This window comes from Heptranchias perlo, chromosome 1 (assembly GCF_035084215.1).
Source record: "Heptranchias perlo isolate sHepPer1 chromosome 1, sHepPer1.hap1, whole genome shotgun sequence".
Classification (NCBI taxonomy): domain Eukaryota; kingdom Metazoa; phylum Chordata; class Chondrichthyes; order Hexanchiformes; family Hexanchidae; genus Heptranchias; species Heptranchias perlo.
Window position 1 is genome coordinate 110306044 of NC_090325.1, and position 19305 is coordinate 110325348.

Sequence of the window (19305 nt, forward strand, 5' to 3'; positions counted from 1 at the left end):
TTATAGACCTTTCAAGATTTTAACATATTTTATTTGGCCTTTGTTAGATAGTAATATAAAATTAGCAAATATTTATTTGTGACTAAGTCTGAAGCAATTACTTCCAATTACGTTAAGTATTTAATATTTCTTAATGACTTTCTATTGCATTAAAACTAAATGCACTAAAATACACTTCATTTCACACGGTTTTTAGATGTTATACACCATTTGCTCATAGTGACGTCGCCTCATACTTCAATACGTTACATGGAAATTGGTATATGGTTGGTGCTTTATTGAGGCATCTTCATTAAACTGTATGGATGTGTTTCTTGAATTGATTGGTGGTCTAGACAGTCGCCTAGTGTGGTCAATAGTAGCGTAAGTGACGGTGTCATTATTTTCTCTCCAAACAAAATGTCTAGATTCGAAATCCTATGTAATGAGAAATGGTTACTATTTTAATGAGACATTATTCATAAAATTCTTTTTAAGTGCTTATTTTTGAATGATTTATAGATGTAAATCAGTAAAATACCAAATCAAGAACAGTGCATAAAACAGATGTAACAATAATATCAATCAGGTAATGAAAGAACAGACAACAAACAATTTCCTAGAAAGGTAATAAGCAAACTGTCAGTCACTGAGAGAAAGAGAGTCTGAACCAACCATTGGAACATCCAAGTAGAACCATAAGGGAAAATTAGGAGACTAACAGTCTTCTCAAAAGTAGAAAGAAGTAGGAGCCTCAGTTTGAGGGCATCACTCCTAATTCCTATGGAGACATGGGCCATCAGAGATTAGAAGAAGACAACACCATGACCCTGCACTGAGAAGGAATAAAAGAAGAAAACAAGGCCAAATGAGTAGTAAAGGGATGACAGCCACATTCAATACAGGAATCAAAGGCTTGTGGTAGAAAGAAAGGGAAAGAACAATGAACCGTGGGCAGCAGAGAAAAAAATTCCCCAGATGGCTTATTGGATAATACGGTGCATGATGTTATATTAAATTGTACAGAAAAGTATGTCCCAACTTTGATTTTCACTGTGCTGCGCGCTGACCTCAGCTGGGGCTCTACAATTGGCTTCAGCATCCCTGTGTCGAGAAAGAGCAAAATCAGCTAGGATTCCCACTCCTGATTTCTATCCAATGACCCCTGGTGAAAAGTACCTGTGGACGTCAGGTGAGGACAGGGTCAAGTTCGACTGTGATGCAGTGCAGTTAAATTACCTGCAGATACTCAAGGTCCGGGCAAGGGGTTAAAGTGTCGGCCAGGCAGAACTCGCTGTGTTTGCTCAGCGTTCCCGTCTCCACACCCCGCGGTTTAAACTCTCGGGTTTTCAGGAGCGTGGAGATAAATATTCAAATGTCAGGGTCCAATGACGTAATTCAGACCCTGACGTAATTTTAGCCTTGAAAAGTTGTGAATCACACACAGTCTCCAAGCCATCAGAAAAAGCTGGTGCCAAGCAGGATTGGGCCAGAAGAGGTCCAGGTTAAGTATTAAGTCCTCCTGGACCAACAAGGAAACTTTGGGCTTCCTCTGCCCTGGACTCCACTCTCACCTTACACCAACCACCATCATCACGGACCCCCCAGCCTCCTCACTTACCTTGCCAGGGACCGTTTTCCTGGGTCTTTGGCAGCAGCCTGCAGCAATACAATTACCCGTTCTCGCCTGTTGACCTCTACGCCATCCCTGCCGACTTTGGGTGGGGGTCAGTGAGAGGGGATTTCAATGAGGCCAGGGAGTTAAAACCGCCCAATCCTCATGCTCTAGGGCCTGAACAGATCTCCATCCACTTTGACTCCCGCACCGGCAATTCCCATCTCAGATTAAAATCGGAGCTTCACTGTGTAGGGCTCACAACAACAACAACAACAACAACAACAACAACGTGCTTTTATATAACGCCTTTAACGTAGTAAAGCATCCCAAGTTGCTTCACAAGAGCGTTATCAGATAAAATTTGACACCGAACAACATAAAGAGATATTAGCTCAGGTAACCAAATGTTTGGTCAAAGAGGTAAGTTTTAAGGAGTGTCTTAAAGGAGGTGAGAGAGGTAGAGAGGCGGGGAGGTTTAGGGAGGGAATTCTGGACTTTAGGGCTTAGGCAGCTGAACATAAAGACTAGCCTGTAGGACAAGGTATTGGACAGCTGCTGGCGACACACCCAGCCAGAGTCAGCGACTTTGTGAAAGGGGATGGGAGGAGGAAACAAGGAAAAGAATAAAAGTCCAGCATAAATAGCAACACTAATCTGCCCATTTCTGGAGACAGTGTGTTCAATACAATTCTTTTTAAAAGGACAAAGTGAGGATTTACCTCTTCCTCGGTTTGTACAGCAGCATCTCTTTGGTCTCTGTGAAGGTGAATTGAACTCTGCTGTTGTTTTTCTATAATAAAGGTTAGACATCACATAATATACTTAGAACTTGTAGTATGTACACTGCCACCAGGTTTCTGATTTTTCAATTTTGTCTTTTTTCCCCTTTCTTTTGTTGAATGTAATGCTGGTTGACTTAAGACCAGAGAACCATCCTTATATCAGCTACCACCTAAATCCTCGAGTACTGTACTTGAATCTCTCCAACGCAGTGATGAACTGGAGCTTTGTTCTTAGAAACAATATTTACACAGCGTGTTTCATAAAGTGTTAAAAAGTTTGAGATACTGTTGGGAAATGGGTTGAGTTACATACACTTTAAAGGAACAATATTGGTAGATCCAAAGGGAAATACATCAAATCTGAGACCGAGACTGGTGCTTCAGTGCTTTGTATATGACATCATGGTGCTCAGTCATATGCAAACACTAATGTAACTCTTTATATTAGATCAAAGAAGTTATTTTAACATAACTGGTAAAGTAAAGATTGAGAAGGACATAAGTAAGATAAAGACCAAAGTAATGAATTGGAAAAAAACTGATTTTCAGGGGATGAGAATGAAACCAAAGAAAATAACGGGAAAAAATTACTAATAAACAAAGAAATAGAACAGCAGTGGGAAACATTTAACACGGTGATCAATAGAGTCCAAGAGAAGTATATCCCACTAAAAAGCAAGAACAAACTTGCTAGTGATGATAAACCAGGGATGAAAAAAGAAATAAGGGCAAAATTGAAACTAAAGAAAAAGGCGTACACTAATTACATAGGCAATATAAGAGAGGGTGACAAAAGGGAATACAAAAAGGTTAGAAAAGAAGGTTAAAAAATTAGGAAGCCAAAGAGAAACTACAAAATTAAATTATCAAGGAATATAAAAAGAAATAGTAAAATATTCTACAGACACATAAATAACAAAAGAAAAATCAAGATATGGATAGGGCCACTGAGGGATACAAATGATAAACTCATAGGTAATGACAGCAATATGGCAGAAATATTAAATAATTACTTTGCCTCAGTATTTACCAGGGAGACTAATATGGTTGGCATGACATGAGAAGAAGAGATCAAAAAAGATATAAAGACATTTAAGAAAGGGTGGAAGTAATTGATAAACTAATCAAACTTAGAGAGGATTAAACCCCTGGTCTGGATGGATTGCATCCGTGCATATTAAAAGAAGTTAGGGAAGAGAAAGCAGAGGCGTTATATATAAAAATTAATTAGGAAAGGGAATAGTGCCAGAGAACTGCCGGACAACTAATGTGATTCCTATATTTAAAAAGGGAGGTAGAACCAGTCCAGGGAACTATAGACCAATTAGCTTAACATCGGTGGTAGGAAAGATAATGGAATCCTTACTCAAAGACTGATGACTAAGGTCAGAGCATGTGGAGTCAAGGAACAGGTAGCAGAATGGACGGCAAACTGGCTACAAAACAGAAAACAGACAGTAGGGGTTAAAGGTAGTTACTCAGACTGCAAAAGATGGGAAGTGGTGTTCCATAAGGATGGGTGCTGGGATCACTGTTGTTCACCATTTACATAAATGATTTGGACTCGGGAATCGGAAGTACAATTTCAAATGTGCGAACAACACTAAATTGGGGAGTATAGTTAATACCAAGGAGGACTGCGCCAAAATACTGGAAGACATTAATAAACTTGCAGAATGGGTGTGTAATTGGCAAATGAATTTTAATATGGCTAAGTGTGAGGTGTTACATTTTGGTAGGAAGAATAAGGGGGCTACACACTGCTTGGATATTAAGAGTTTAAATGGGGTTTAGGAGCAGAGGGATCTGGAGGTACAGATACACAAATCACTAAAAATAGCGACACAGGTTAATAAGACCATAAAAAATGCAAACCAAGCACTGGGGTTCATTTCCAGAGGGATAGAATTGAAAAGCAGAGAAGTTCTGTTAACCTTGGTTAGACCACACTTGGAATACTGTGAACAGTTCTGGTCTCCATATTATAAAAAGGAGAGAGGCACTGGAGAAGGTACAAAAAAGATTTACTAAAATAATACCAGAACTGAGAGGTTATACCTATCAGGAAAGATTGAACAGGCTGGGACTCCTTTCTCTAGAAAAGAGAAGACAGGGGGTGACCTGAAAGAGGTCTTTATGATTATGAAAGGGTTTGATAGGCTAAATGTGAAGAAGATGTTTCCATTAGCGGGGGAGACAAAACTACGTATCAGAAATATAAGATAGTCACTAATAAACCCAACAAGGATTCAGGAGAAACTTCTTTGCCCAGAGAGCGGTTAGAATGTGGAACTCACTACCGCAAGATGTAATTGAGGGGAAACTAGATATACATGAGGGACAACGGAATAGAAGGATATGCTGATAGGGTTAGATGAAATAGGGAGGGAGGAGAGTTGTGTGGAGCATAAACACTGGCATGGACCAGTTGGACCGAATGGCCTGATTCTGTGCTGTACGTACTATGTAATTTATTAGTAGAGGATCTACAATGAAAAACAATTTATTATTCAGTCTATTTCATGAATGGGGAAGACCCAAGCAGCAGGTGTCCAGATGATTTTGTTTTATTCCTTCATCATTCAACAAAATGCCAGGTCCCAGCACCAATCCCACCACATCTAATAATCGTCTTCTGTCTTTTGCAATTCTGTCCACTGCCACCACTTCTTACACAGCTCGGTGACACCATCTTAGGTATACTTGTGTCAACACTCCTAAAAATCTTTCCTTAGTTTGACTGTTCTGTAATCAGCCATCTAATATAATTGTTGATTCTTGCTTAGCATTCATACACGCCACATGTCTGAAGAATGAGTGCTTGGTGATCACTTCGACCCGATCCTGCTTGGTTCGGAACTGTTACAATATCCTCCATTCTTTACTCTGCCTCTCCTAGTAATACCTAAAGTCTCCTGCAAACAGTTTACTTTGAGTTTTCCTGATCATTACTTTTCTTGTGTCGATATTTCGCTGGTGTTTGCCAACACCCATACTTTTAATAGACTTTCACTTTAATCCTCAGAAGAATTTTCAGCATTCTGAACTCTATGAAATTCTTGGCCAGTACTATTAGTAGATCTATGTATGAGTTTATATCTATGCAACTTTGCTGTAGTCACATGCTCCCTTCACACCCTCCCCAGAGGACACCAGTGCACCATACTTGACAGGAAGTGATGGCCAGACTTAACGCTGTCTGCAGTCGTCGCAGGACATGCAAACATATGCAGATGAGCGCAGACCTTAACGAATCTGGCAAAATAAGGTTACGTAGCACTTCCATAATACCAGGTAGATGGCCCAAGATTCCATGCCACAATGTGTTGCCTGTTAACCTGTTCCATATTTACTGCTCGCCCACGTCAAGCTCTCACACAGACTTACAGCTGTCACTGCACCTCATGCATACCCATATCTCAGAAGATGCAAAGTACAACTGAAAGCATTGCCACACTCATGGGCTTCACACATCAAAGCACCGGAATACAAACCCAGTCATTTACTAACACCCAGGATGGCTTTCTGGTCAGGCACATGGCAGTCGTCAGGGACCCCTGTACTTTGAGAAATGCACCAATGCAGTGACATAGGGCAGCTGTGTCATTCTATTCAGTGGGAAAGCAGATGAATGTGCTGGCCATGCTAACCAAAGCATCAGTTACCTATTTGATCCATGTGTGGTCAATACATTAGCTGATGGCTGGGAATGAGCCACAGGCATAACAACTGAGGGCAGTGGTGACCTTGTCAACCATTGGAAATGCTGTCTCTATGTTGCACGATGGCAGGATACAGCTTTGCCATCTGCAGCAAGAATACTCCCTTCTCCTCAAAAGCCAGCTTGTCTTCAAAGAGGATTTCTTCAATGATTCTTTGCAGAATAATGGGAACCATTCTTTTTCAAGCATGACATTATCTAATTTTGAAGTGATTTGTGCATTATGAGAAATTAGAGATGTCATGTTTTTGTATAGATTTATACTGTAATTGCTTGTCCTAGTCCCAAAGGACTGTTTTATCCAGATTCGCGAACACAGGTTATGCATCAGTCTCAGACCTACTCCTCTGGGCCTCTTCAGCTGTAATCCAGTTTTTCCCCCTTCTTCAATTTCTTAATCATGGCAAATCTCATTCCTCATAATTTCTGGTGCCTTGATTCTGATTTGTATTCTGTTCTGAAGCCCCTAACGATTGCTCCATTAATAGGGTTGTTCTCAGCAAACAGCTCTCCATAGTTCTCTTTTCATCCATCTTTTACTTCCTACTGATATTAGTGCTTAACCAACTTTGTCTTTTATAACTCATACTCTATGACCAAGTAAAATTTTGGATCACATAGTACATCTTGTTCCTTTTCTGCTGTTATACTCTCTTTATATTGTCATTGATATCTTCCAATCTTAGTTCATTCAGTGTTTTATTCACTCATAACACAACATTAAAATAATTGAGTGTTTAATGGGAATTATTACAAGCTGGTCCCAAGTATTACTACTTTCATGAGTGAAGTATGGATCTGTGCTGAATATTTAGTTTCACAACTGCACAAAATCAGAGTTTGGCCTATTGGCCACCTTATGGAAAGAAACACCATTCTAGACTGCAGCGGTTCAAGAGGGCGGCTCACCACCACCTTCTCATGGGCAATTAGGGATGGGCAATAAATGCTGGCCTTGCCCACATCCCACGAACGAATAAAAAAAAGACCAGTTGGGCCGAATAGCCTGTTTCTGTCCCTCTTTCATTCTCTTAATGTGCTTTGTGAACAATCCCTTTGTACGGATGTTACCTTATGGAAAGGAACACCATTCTAGCTACTTCAATTTTGATGTGGAGATGCCGGTGATGGACTGGGGTTGACAAATGTAAAGAATCTTACAACACCAGGTTATAGTCCAACAATTTTATTTGAAAATCACAAGCTTTCGGAGGCTTCCTCCTTCATCAGGTGAATCACCTGACGAAGGAGGAAGCCTCCGAAAGCTTGTGATTTTCAAATAAAATTGTTGGACTATAACCTGGTGTTGTAAGATTCTTTACATACTTCAATTTTGTATAGGCTGTAAGCTTAATACTACCACTGTAATGATTAAAATAGATAATTTCGCAAATTTAATTGTAACTAGGATGTGTAAAGTAAAAATGTGACTTTGATCTTTTCCCCATTTTTAAATACTTTTATAAATATTCTTGAAAAAGAAAAACTAAATACAGTATTTTTAAAAAAAATAAAACTATACATAGAGCTTTAGTAGTGATGAAAGAAGTATTTAAATATTGATTGAGCTAAGACTCACAAGGGTAATTTTCAGAAACGCCATGCCGGAGCAGAGTCTCTGAAAATTGACCCCATTGTCATCAGGTCACAGCTCACTTTTTTATTCCAAGTGAACAAAATAATAGTCTGACTATTTCATATACAACACCAATGGGACAATAGCCCGATAGCCCTGTTCGCATCTGTGCCTCCAGTCAGTGTGTTCTCACACAATGTGCTCTGTGCTCACATTGTGTGAGAACACACTGACTGGAGGTCTGGTTTTTCTCTACAGAAGGGAGGCTAAATTGGAGGACAACTTATCCTCAAAGTTGCCTTGACACCTCTGGCTGTTTCAGAAGCTTGGAACAGGTTGTTCAATTACCTTCTGGGCCACAGCTGCAGAGCAAGGAAGAAAAACAGGAAGAAAATAAAGTATGTTTCCTTCATATTCATAAATGTATAAGTATAAAACAATAATACAAAGAAAGAAGGAACTTGCTTATATATAGCACCTTTCACATTCCAAAGTGCTTCACAGCAAATGTTTTTTTTGAACTGCAGTCAATATAGTTATCTAGGCAAATGTTGATATTTGCTTAGAAAGTCAGTTACAGAATGCAGAGTGCACATTAAATAATACTTTCCTTAAAACATACAAGATTTAATTCCATCACTGGGCTTTCATCAGTACACAGAACAGAGAGTAAAATTGTATGTACTATCAATAAATTAAACTGACAATACAATTTTAGAAAAAATTGCTGTAAATACCTTTTTTCCTTTTCTTAACCATCCATATTGTTGTTAAGATTATGCCAACAATGAATAATACCACCGCTGAAGTAATGGTGATCACCACCCAAGGAATTCTGGCAGCACTGGTAATATTTGGAGTGCTGAGGGCAGTTTCCAATGAGGATATGGCAGTATCTGCAAAAATAAATCCCAACCAAATAATTTTTTGTGTAATTCTGTTATCTGGAAGATATGTCAATATAGTGTAAAAAGGCAGATTACCAGAAGCTGAAATTTCCACTGGGCTGCTCTTCTCAGTACTGAAATTGTTGCTGACTTTACAGAAGAAAAGGCCATTATCCTCCTTCACTCTGGGATTGAGCACCAGCGTTTGTTGATAATGTTTTATTTTCTTGGCTTTTTCGGTCTTAGTAGTCTTTCTGTGCCACATATAAGTGATGGGTAAAGAGCCACTTGCAACTTCACATTTCAATATGACTGTGTTTTGTTTGGTAATATTTTGACCTGGAAGAACTCTAACGATGGGTTTTGAAACACCGTCTGAAAAAAAGAGGGTATTTTTCAAAATGTGAAAAAAACAAAACTAGTGTATTGCAAACAAATTTACATTTTCAGTTAATCTTGCTTACAAATAAAACTATGTGAAAACTTTTATTTGACCAGGATAAGAGCTGTTTCTACAAGTAATGTGATCACAAAGATTCCATCAGAGGTTTTGTTACCTGGCCCATGTGAGTATGAAGTTGTGTTCCAATGATGTTAAATAGGGAAGTTCCCCCACTGCCCATCAATCCGATTCACAATGGGCCGGAACTTGCTCCGACTGGCGTGGCAAGGCTGTTTACACGTCCTGCAAACAAACACCACGAAATCTCCACTTGCACCCTCTTCAATTTTTTTTTAAGTTCAGTGCTGTGAAGTCAGCGCAGGTTCCTTCGTATCGATAGAGACTGTGGGAATGGAAGCCACGCCCACAGAATCTGTCAAGAGGAGAAGTCACGCCCACAAGCAGGCAAGTAGAAATCATTCCTTTGTCAGTATAAATAAAAATTTAACATATCTAATTATAAAAAGCCCCGCAAATGATTTAATTTAATGAAACGTACAGAAGTTAAAAGTAAAAAAAATGTTTTAAGTTTTTAATGTTTTACCTTTTTTTAATGACCAAAACATATTAAAATAAGAGTAATATGACATTCCACAGTTTTAAAATTTAATTTTTTGTTGTTTCTCAGTCATTAACAGTCACCGTGCTTTTAAAAAGTAGTGTAGAGCTGGTATTTTCCAGCATACCTTTTGGTGGCATAAGAATCTTCGTTCCAGCTGGGCAGATGGGTAAGTTTATGAATGTTGAATGATTTAATTGGTTGTAGTGTGGCATAGCCCTATAATTTGGACCTGTCATATCGCCGGCGAACCACTGGGAGCAAGTTTGTGATTTCCAGGTTTTAGTGTGCATTTGCGAACTTGCTTCATCGTTTGCCGGCAGAGAGGACGCCATTATGGAATTGCGTTCTTGGATGAGTAATTTCTGGACCTATATGGGTGGTGCAGTATTTCATCAAGACACATCACATAAAGGAAATAAGAGGGGCAAAGAGAGAGTATGAGAATAGACTGGCGGCAAACATAAAAGAGAATCCAAAAGTCTTGCAGAGACATATAAATAGTAAACGGGTAGTAAGAGGAGGGGTGGGGCTGATCAGGGACCAAAAAGGAGATCTACTCATGGAGGAAGAGGGCATGGCTAAGGTACTAAATGAGTACTTGCATCTGTCTTCATCAAGGAAGAAGATGCTGCCAGAGTCTCAATAAAGGAAGATATAGTTGAGATACTGGATGAGCTAATAATTGATAAAGAGAAGGTAATAGAAAGGCTAGCTGTACTTTAAAGTAGACAAGTCACCTGGTCTGGATGGGATGCATCCTAAGTTGCTGAGGGAAGTAAGGGTGGAAATTGCGGAGGTACTGGCCATAATCTTCTAAACATCCGTAGATACGGGGGTGGTGCCAGAGGACTGGAGAATTGCAAATATTATACCCTTGTTCAAAAAAGGGTATAAGGATAAACCCAGCAACTACAGGCCAGTCAGTTTAACCTCGGTGGTGTGGAAACTTTTAGAAACAACAATCCGGGACAGAATTAACAGTCACTTAGTCAAGTGTGGATTGATTAGGGAAAGCCAGCACGGATTTGTTAAAGGCAAATCGTGTTTAACTAACTTGATAGAGTTTTTTTGATGAGGTAACAGAGAGGGTCGATGAGGGCAATGCAATTGATGTGGTGTTTATGGACTTTCAAAAGGCATTTGATAAAATGCTGCATAATAGGCTTGTCATCAAGATTGAAGCCCGTGGAATAAAAGGGGCAATCGCAGCATGGATACAAAATTGGCTAAGGGACAGGAAGCAGAGAGTAGTGGTGAATGGTTATTTTTCGGATTGAAGGGAGATGTAGAGTAGTGTTCCCCAAGGGTCGGTACTAGGACCACTGCTTTTCCTGATATATATTAATGACTTGGACTTGGGTACACAGGGCACAATTTCAAAATTTGCAGATAACACAAAACTTGGAAGGATAGTGAACAGTGAGGAGGATAGTGATGGACTTCAAGAGGATATAGACAGGCTGGTCGAACGGGTGGACAAGTGGCAGATGAAATTTAACGCAGAGAAAAACCAAGTGATACATTTCGGTAGGAAGGAAGAGGAGAGGCAATATGAATTAGAGGGCACAATTCTAAAAGTGGTACAGGAATAGAGAAATCTGGGGGTATATGTGCACAAATCGTTGAAAATGGCAGGGCAGATTGAGAAAGCAGTTTAAAAAGCATACAGGATCGTGGGCTTTATAAATAGAGGCATAGAGTGCAAAAGCAAGGAAGTCATGATAAATCTTCATAAAACACTGGTTCGACCACAACTGGAGTATTGTGTCCAGTTCTGGGCACGACACTTTAGGAGAGATGTGAAGGCCTTAGAGAGGGTATAGAAAAGATTTACCAGAATGATTCCAGGGATGAGGGACTTTAGTTACGTGGATAGACTGGAGAAGCTGGGGTTGTTCTTGTTGGAGCAGAGAAGGTTGAGAGGAGATTTGATAGAGGTATTTATAATCATGAAGGGTCTAGACAGAATAGATAGAGAGAAACTGTTCCCATTGGCAGAAGGGTCAAGAACCAGAGGACATAGATTTAAGGTAATTGGCAAAAGAGCCAAAGGTGACATGAGGAAAAAAAAATTTATGTAGCGAGTGGTTTGGATCTGGAATGCACTACTGGGGGCGGGGGGCAGTGGTGGAGGCAGATTCAATTGTGGCTTTCAAAAGGGAACTGGATAAGTACTTGAAAGGAAAAAAATTGCAGGGCTACAGGGATAGGGCGGGAGAGTGGGACTAGCTGGATTGCTCTTGCATAGAGTCGGCATGGACTCGATGGGCCTCCTTCCGTACTGTAACCATTCTATGATTCTATGATTCTAAATCATCTGCACCAAGGTTACTTCTCCAGTGTCACAATATAAAAGGCACCAGTAAGCATGCAGATTCAAAAGATTTAGCAATATACGACATTTCAACAGAAAACATTTGCACTTTAAACGTTAGAAGATTTAAAACTTCGGCACATTTTCACATCTGCAACAAAACTAAGTAAAATAAACTAGAAATTAGAAACTTAATTTTTTGATATTTTTCTTTGAATGGCAGAACTACCTCTCCCATCTTACCTTTGGTAACATTAAGGAAGATCTCTTCATAGCTGTTACTTTGTTTCTTGCTATGTGCCTCACACCTGTATATTCCAATATCTTCAAGTCTCAGATGACTGATTATGAGTGAGAGATTTCCAGATGAAGAGTTTTCTGGCAGTTGAATCCTGTTACGGTACGTTTCATCTTGAACACTGACTTCAGAATTGCCAATGGTACCTGTTATTAACGATGAATTATTCTTCAACCAACTGAAATTGGTGTATTGACCATCAATGAAACTGGAAGAACATGGGAGCAATGCACTTCTTCCAACTGAACCATTCACCTTCCTTTGCTGTGCTTGACTAACAGGAACTATAAAGGTATAAGCAGAGATATGAATTAGCTCTCTGAATAGTGACTTTCCACTGTGTTTTACTAGATACAAAATTACTTTCCTTACATTTTTAAATGACATTTTTATTTAATAAACAAGGCCCATTAATCCAGAAACTTAAAACCTATTCATTTCCATACAAATTACACCAGATGTGAGGGAAATAGTCTATTAAAATATTTTCCATTTTCACAGGTGTAACATTATCAACTTCAGGGACTCAGACAACTTCCTTAATATTCCATGAGTCTCAGCAACTAACAGCCAACCCCTTTTGTTTCGATGCTGCCCATCACTACAAAGAGAAAATGAAGCCCACATACACATTGATGTTTGATCAAGTTCCTCACTGAGACAGATAAAAACATCTAATTCATTATCCTTCTCATTATAAATACATTAAAGTTAAAGGTCATAGAATCACAGTCATGCTTCTGATACAACAGTAACTTCATGTCATCACCTTTCACTCAAGTTCATTATGTATAATGAATGGCGCTAATACCCAGTAAAGTGATTTTCAAGATTACAGTCAGTCCTCTGGATAATGGTGAGAAACAGCATATGGGAATATTAAAGACCTTTCTTGTTTCATAATAGTCTATATTATAATTAATAAGATATATATATATAAAATTATTAAGTCGATTAGATAAATAATGTAAAATATAAATAAGTCTTCTGATTCTTCAGGGTTAAACTTGAGATGAAACAAAAGCAGATCGAAAGAAAGAAAGAAAGAACTTGCATTTAGATAGTGCCTTTCACAACCCTAAGATGTCCCAGAGTGCTTCAAAGCAAATGAAGTACATTTGAAGTGTAGTCACTGTTTTAATGTAAGGAAACATGGCATACAATTTGCACACAAGGTCCCACAAACAGTAAAAGGGATAATGTTGGCCAGAACACTGGGGAAACTCCCTAACTCTTCTCCAAATAGTGCCGTGCAATCATTTCTGTCCACCTAAGAGGGCAGATGGGCCTTGGTATAATGCATCATCCAAAGGACAGCACCTCCAGCGGTGCAGCACTTCCTCCGTATTACACAGAAATGTCAGCCTAGATAACATACTCGAGTCTCTGGAGCAGGGCTTGAACCCACAACCAGCTGACTCAGAGGCAAGAGTGCTACCACTAGTAAAGAGAAACAAATAATAATTCTATAGTCAGGGAATGCAGTGTACTTTTTTGGGCTTTATTAGCAAATTTCTCCTAGGAAGTTAGCAATATAATCAGAAGAGATATTTTTTATCCTTTAAAAAAACTAATAATGCAAGTTTTTAGAGTTATACACTGATTTGTGTAGTTGTTAATAGGATAAATCTTATATGATTCCAGTTTAGAAGCATATAGGGGACTTACTGTGAATAAGAAGACTGTCCTTTCATCTCTGAGATCTTAGTTCTTATTCAATCCTTTGCCAGTAGCAATGGAACTACATAAATAAGTTTGAGCATTCTCAGCCTAAAATCTAATGAATGTATCTCCACAGCATAGATCTGCATATAATTCAATGGTAAATGGCAATATAATTCAAAGAGGGCATAAGGACGGTTGGAATGAGAAATGGAAAAATTCACACTGGTGCAGAGGGGTACGCTCCTAAGACTGATGATCAGGCAGGATTGCTGAAGACCCCTGGAGAGGAGAACCTATTCTGCACCTGGTGCATCCAATGATCCTGAAAGTGCATACAGTGGGTGACAAATTTGAAAAAGACTTCAGCGGAAATTCTAACTCCCCCCCAATACTGGCAGGAGAAGGTCGGGTTAAATTGTTAAAAATGTGAAACCCGACCCCAACCCGCCGCAAACACTCCTAATTCTGGTTTTCCATAGTGGGTTGGGGAGACAGCCAAGTAATCCGCTCTGGCGAGTCGGTTCAGTGATTATACTATGTTAATGAGGCTGTGTTCCTCAGATTTTGGCAGCCATTTGAATTTAATGGTTGCGGGCCAGGATTCCCAAGGCTTGTAAAACCCAGCAGCTGAAGGGAGGCGAGAACTGTCAGATCCAGCAGGTAAGCGCTCTTCCAGCACTGTTTGTGGGACAGGAGGATCAAGAGTGCTTCCCTTGGCCCCTCAAGCACATCTTCTGCCGTCAACTCTCTCTGCCCGTGATCAGCCAACCCCCGGATGATCTGCCGACTCCACCCCCACAATTATTATCTCTCTCCCCCCCACCCCACCGTGATCTCTATCTCTCCCTACCCGCGATCACTCCCCCGCCATGATCTCTCCCTCCCTCCTCACTGCCATGCTCCAAGCCCCCCATCATTGACCCCCAATCTTCTCAATTACTGGGGACCGTCCCCAGCGGCCCCCGGCTGCTACCTTCAACAGCAGGCTTTCCCGCCCAGCAGCCAGCTTCTCAATCTGACCAGCTGCCGGGCAGGAAACAGTGTGAAGAAATTCTAATGAGGTCCTACAGTCCTGGGTTTCCCGGCCGCAGACATGTGCCCTCGCTCCCCATAAATATCGGGGCTTTCCATTCTGTAACACTGACAATCTTACAATTACCAGAAAACATAATTTAAAAATAACAGCTGAAAATACTACTATCTTAGTAAGAAACATCGGTCCTGGAGTCTGTGAAGAGAGTTCTGAAATAACAGTTAGAGCCCATTTTTACAAAAAACATTGATTCTTTTTGCATCAACAGCAAATTTCAATATTGTGCTCCCTATGTTCAAGTCCAAATCATCTACATATATTGAGAGCAAAAGTGGACTCAATACTGACTGCTGAGGTGCATCACTTCCAACTCTTTTCCAATTTGAGTAACACCCATTAACCCTAACTCTTTGTTTCCTGTATTACTTACCAGTAATAATATAGACCCAGGTTGTGAGCAGATATCTTGAGACCTTTACTGTCATTGTGATCCTTACTATAGTTCAACTAAAGTAACAAGCTTTCAAATGCATTAATAAAAAGACAGTTGCTGAATGTTCCTCATCGTCACTCTCCATTGGCACTTCCTATGAAGTAATTTCCTTTTCTTAGAAAAAACATGATATTATCAATCTTGTTACTTTTGTTGTTTTCCCTTCAGTGCTTTTCACTTCAAAACTCTTTTATTTCTTTTCCTGTTTTGGTCAAGATGGTTTCTCTTTTGTTGTCCAGAGTTATAGAACTTTTAAATGACAGTGCTATGTGGGATATGCTTGGCTGAATTTGGACTCGACTGAACATCTCAAAAGCAGATGCTTCAATGGTCCACAGATTGCACTATAAAATGTGTCAGAGCTTCTACATGTCATCCTAAGAAAATTATTTTTGCTCAATTTCAGAGGAAGTTAACTTTTTTTTAAAAAGTGCTTTAAAATTGATTGCAAATAAAAGCATTATTTAAAAAATGTACCTATACAAAAATGCAAAAAATAGCACAGACTGGAGAGATACAAAGAACAGCAAAAGGTGACAAAACAGATAGTAAGAGCTACAAAAAGGAAGTGTGAAAAGAAATTTGCAAGGGATATCAAAATCAACACAAAAAATTTTTACAATAATATTAGGAAAAAGAGGGTTGTTAAGAGCAATGTGGGTCCCTTAAAAACTGATAATGGTGATATTGTAAATGAAAATAAGGAAATGGTGGACATGTTAAATAATTACTTTGCGTCAGTATTTACAGTAGAGGAAGAGGATAGCATGCCGGACAACCCAAGGAAACTAATTTTGAATCAAGGAAGGGGACTCACTATAATTAACGTAAGCAAATTAACAGTAATGAAGAAAATAATGACACTGAAGAGTGACAAATCCCTAGGACCAGATGGTTTCCATCCTGGGGTTTTAAAGGAAGTAGGTGAAGACATTGCAGAAGCCCGAACTATAATCTTCCAAAGTTCTCTTGATCCAGGAGCCGTTCCTTTAGATTGGAAAATTGCACATGACACTCTGCTGTTTAAGAAAAATGAGAAAGAGAAACCAGGGAATTATAGACCAGTTAGCCTAACATCTGTTGTCGGAAAATTACTAGTCTATAATTAAGGATAGAGTGACTGAACACCTTGAAAATTTTCAACCGATAAGAGAGAACTAGCATGGATTTGTAACAGGTCGGTCATGCCTGATGAACCTGATTGAATTTTTTGAAGAGGTGACTAAAGTAGTGGACAGGGGAATTTCTATGGATGTTGTTTATATGGACTCCCAGAAGGCATTTGATAAAGTCCCTCCTAAGAGACAGTTAGCTAAAGTTGAAGCTCGTGGAATTAAGGGCAAATTATTGACCTGGCTAGGAAATTGGCTGAGCGGCAGAAGACAGAGAGTAGGGATAATGGACAGATATTCAAATTGGCAGGATGTGACTAGTGGTGTCCCACAGGGATCTATGTTGAGGCCTCAACTATTCACTGTATTTATTAATGACTTAGATGACAGTATATCCAAGTTTGACATATCCAAGTTTGCCGATGACACAAAGATAGGCAGCATTGTAAGCAGTGTAGATGGAAGCATAAAATTACAAAGCAATATTAATAGATTAAGTAATGGGCAAAACTGTGGCAAATGGATTTCAATGTAGGCAAGTATAAGGTCATCCACTTTGGACTTAAAAAGGATAGATCAGAGTATTTTCTAAATGGTGAAAAGCTCAAAACAGTGGAGGTCCAAAGAGACTTAGGGGTCCATGTACATAGATCATTAAAATGTCCTGGTACAGAAAATAATCAAAAAGTCTAATGGAATGCTGGCCTTTATATCTAGAGGACCAGAATACAGGGGCGCAGAAGTTATGCTACAGCTATACAAAGCCCTGATTAGACCACACATGGAGTACTGTGTTCAGTTCTGGGCACCGCACCTTAGGAAGGATATATTGGCCTTGGAGGGAGTACAGTTTAGATTTACTAGAATGATACCTGGACTCCAAGGGTTAAATTAGTAGGAGAGATTACACAAACTAGGGTTTTATTCCCTGGAATTTAGAAAATTAAGGGGCGATTTGATCGAAGTTTTCAAGATATTAAGGGGAACGGATAGAGTAGATAGAGAGAAACTATTTTGGTTGGTTGGGGAATCTAGGACTTGGGGACATAGCCTAAAAATTAGAGCCAGGACTTTCAGGAGTAAAGTTAGGAAACCCTTCTATATGCAAAGGGTGGTAGAAGTTTGGAACTCTCTTCTGCAAATGGTAGTTGATGCTAGCTCAATTGTTAATTTTAAATCTGAGATTTATAGATTTTTGTTAATCAAAGGTATTAAGGGATATAGGGCTAAGGAGGGTATAAGGAGTTAGGTCACAGATCAACTATGATCTCACTGAATGGCAGAACAGGCTCGAGGGGCTAAATGGCCTACTCCTGTTTCTATGTTCCTATGGACTTATTTGAAAATCATTAGCCCCGATTTTAACTCGGGGCAGGGGCTTAGGCAGAGGGAAAGTAAAGAAGGGAACCAGCTCATCAAGGCCAAACCTGAGGGTGCGAAATGGGCTGTGGGTGGATAGTGGGAGGAGGCTGACTGGTGGGAACGTGGAAGGGGTTTGGGGCCTGATTGTAGAAGAGGGTTCAAGAAAAGTTTGGATCCTGTTCTCCTGAGGCCCCACTCACCACAACACTGATAGATCTTTTCCTCCATTACAGCCAGCACTTAAGACTGTCAGACTCTGGCCTAATGCATCAAAATTCCCTCCTCAGTCCAACCAGATCCAAGACCCCCAACAAGGGGGACGAATGTCCCTTCTTGTTGAGCTTTACATGTAGCCAGTTTCAAAGGGCGGGGAGTATGGTAGCAGGCATGATTAGTAGCTCTTCTGGCCAAACCCTGGACAGGAGGAATGGTCAAGAACCAAGTCTCAACTTTCTGTGAGGACAAGGAAGAACTGAACAAAGACCAACGAGAGAGGAATCAGCTCTAAAGAAACAGCTGCGAAAATGCAAATCTTGGCCTGAGTTGGAAATTGAGATATAGCTGATCAGCTTTCCAGCCAGCAGCTGACCTCTACCCCACCCCCCCCAAAAAAAAAGTGAATATACCATCTGCTGTTCACAACAGTGTGGGGTGCTTTTGTTCTTTTGTGTTGTTACGGGAAGGGCTGCAGCAGAAGTTTTTTTTTAAAGTCTGGATTTGATACTTTTGTTCAGTCATTCAATAAAAGTTCTGCAAAGTAAACCAGCTTCTTGATTTGTCATCGACCTCGTCTTACCAGCGTGTTCATTCATTTCATCTATCGAAGCGATTGAAGAAGCACGCATGCAAAGGACATGAATATCAGGTTCAGATCGCAAGGAGGTACAATTGTTACACATCTGGGTGATGCTATCGTATAGGCAGATATTGGACAGTGTGAATTAATTCCGGAAAGTAAGAGAGGTGGGGTCAGCTTATGGGAGCAGCTGGCACTACTGAACCCAAGAAGCTATCTACAGCAGACCCAACATTTGTAACAGCCTGTCAAATTGTTCTGTTTCTACCCACTCGATCTGCTTCGTGACAATTTCCTGTATAAGTTACCTGCCACTGGTGGGCTCCCCTGCATAGAGCATACGAGATTAAGTCCCAGGTAAAGTGAGTGTTAATGAGGTAGCCTGTGATTTACTTGAATTTAAACACCACATGTGCGCTGTGCTAATCTCGCCATTTCAAATGGATGTTAAAGACCAGCCACCTTCTCGTCTGGTAGCAAGCTGCACTGGTCATTTTGTTCTGCTGTTGCACCCGAGTGATTCAGTCTCTGGGAAAGGGACAGTAATAGAAGTGATCTTTGTTTATTACAAGAAATAAAACTGCTCGATGACAGTGTTGAATATACGGTAAAGCAACAACAACAACAACTTGCATTATTGCAATCAAATAAAATGTGTGCTTTTC

The 19305-nt window shown here is 39.9% G+C and overlaps 1 protein-coding gene across 1 annotated transcript; it reads right to left on the minus strand.

Moving 5' to 3' along the window:
* Positions 1–42: 42 nt before the first annotated feature.
* On the minus strand, positions 43–15395 carry LOC137324883 (carcinoembryonic antigen-related cell adhesion molecule 15-like). The gene is made up of 6 exons (XM_067989579.1): positions 15308–15395; positions 12125–12463; positions 8660–8938; positions 8414–8572; positions 2317–2387; positions 43–417 (listed from the first exon to the last, which is right to left on the minus strand). The coding sequence occupies exons 1-6, from the start codon at positions 15360–15362 to the stop codon at positions 238–240; spliced, it is 1083 nt and encodes a 360-aa protein (XP_067845680.1). The 5' UTR covers positions 15363–15395; the 3' UTR covers positions 43–237.
* Positions 15396–19305: the final 3910 nt, after the last annotated feature.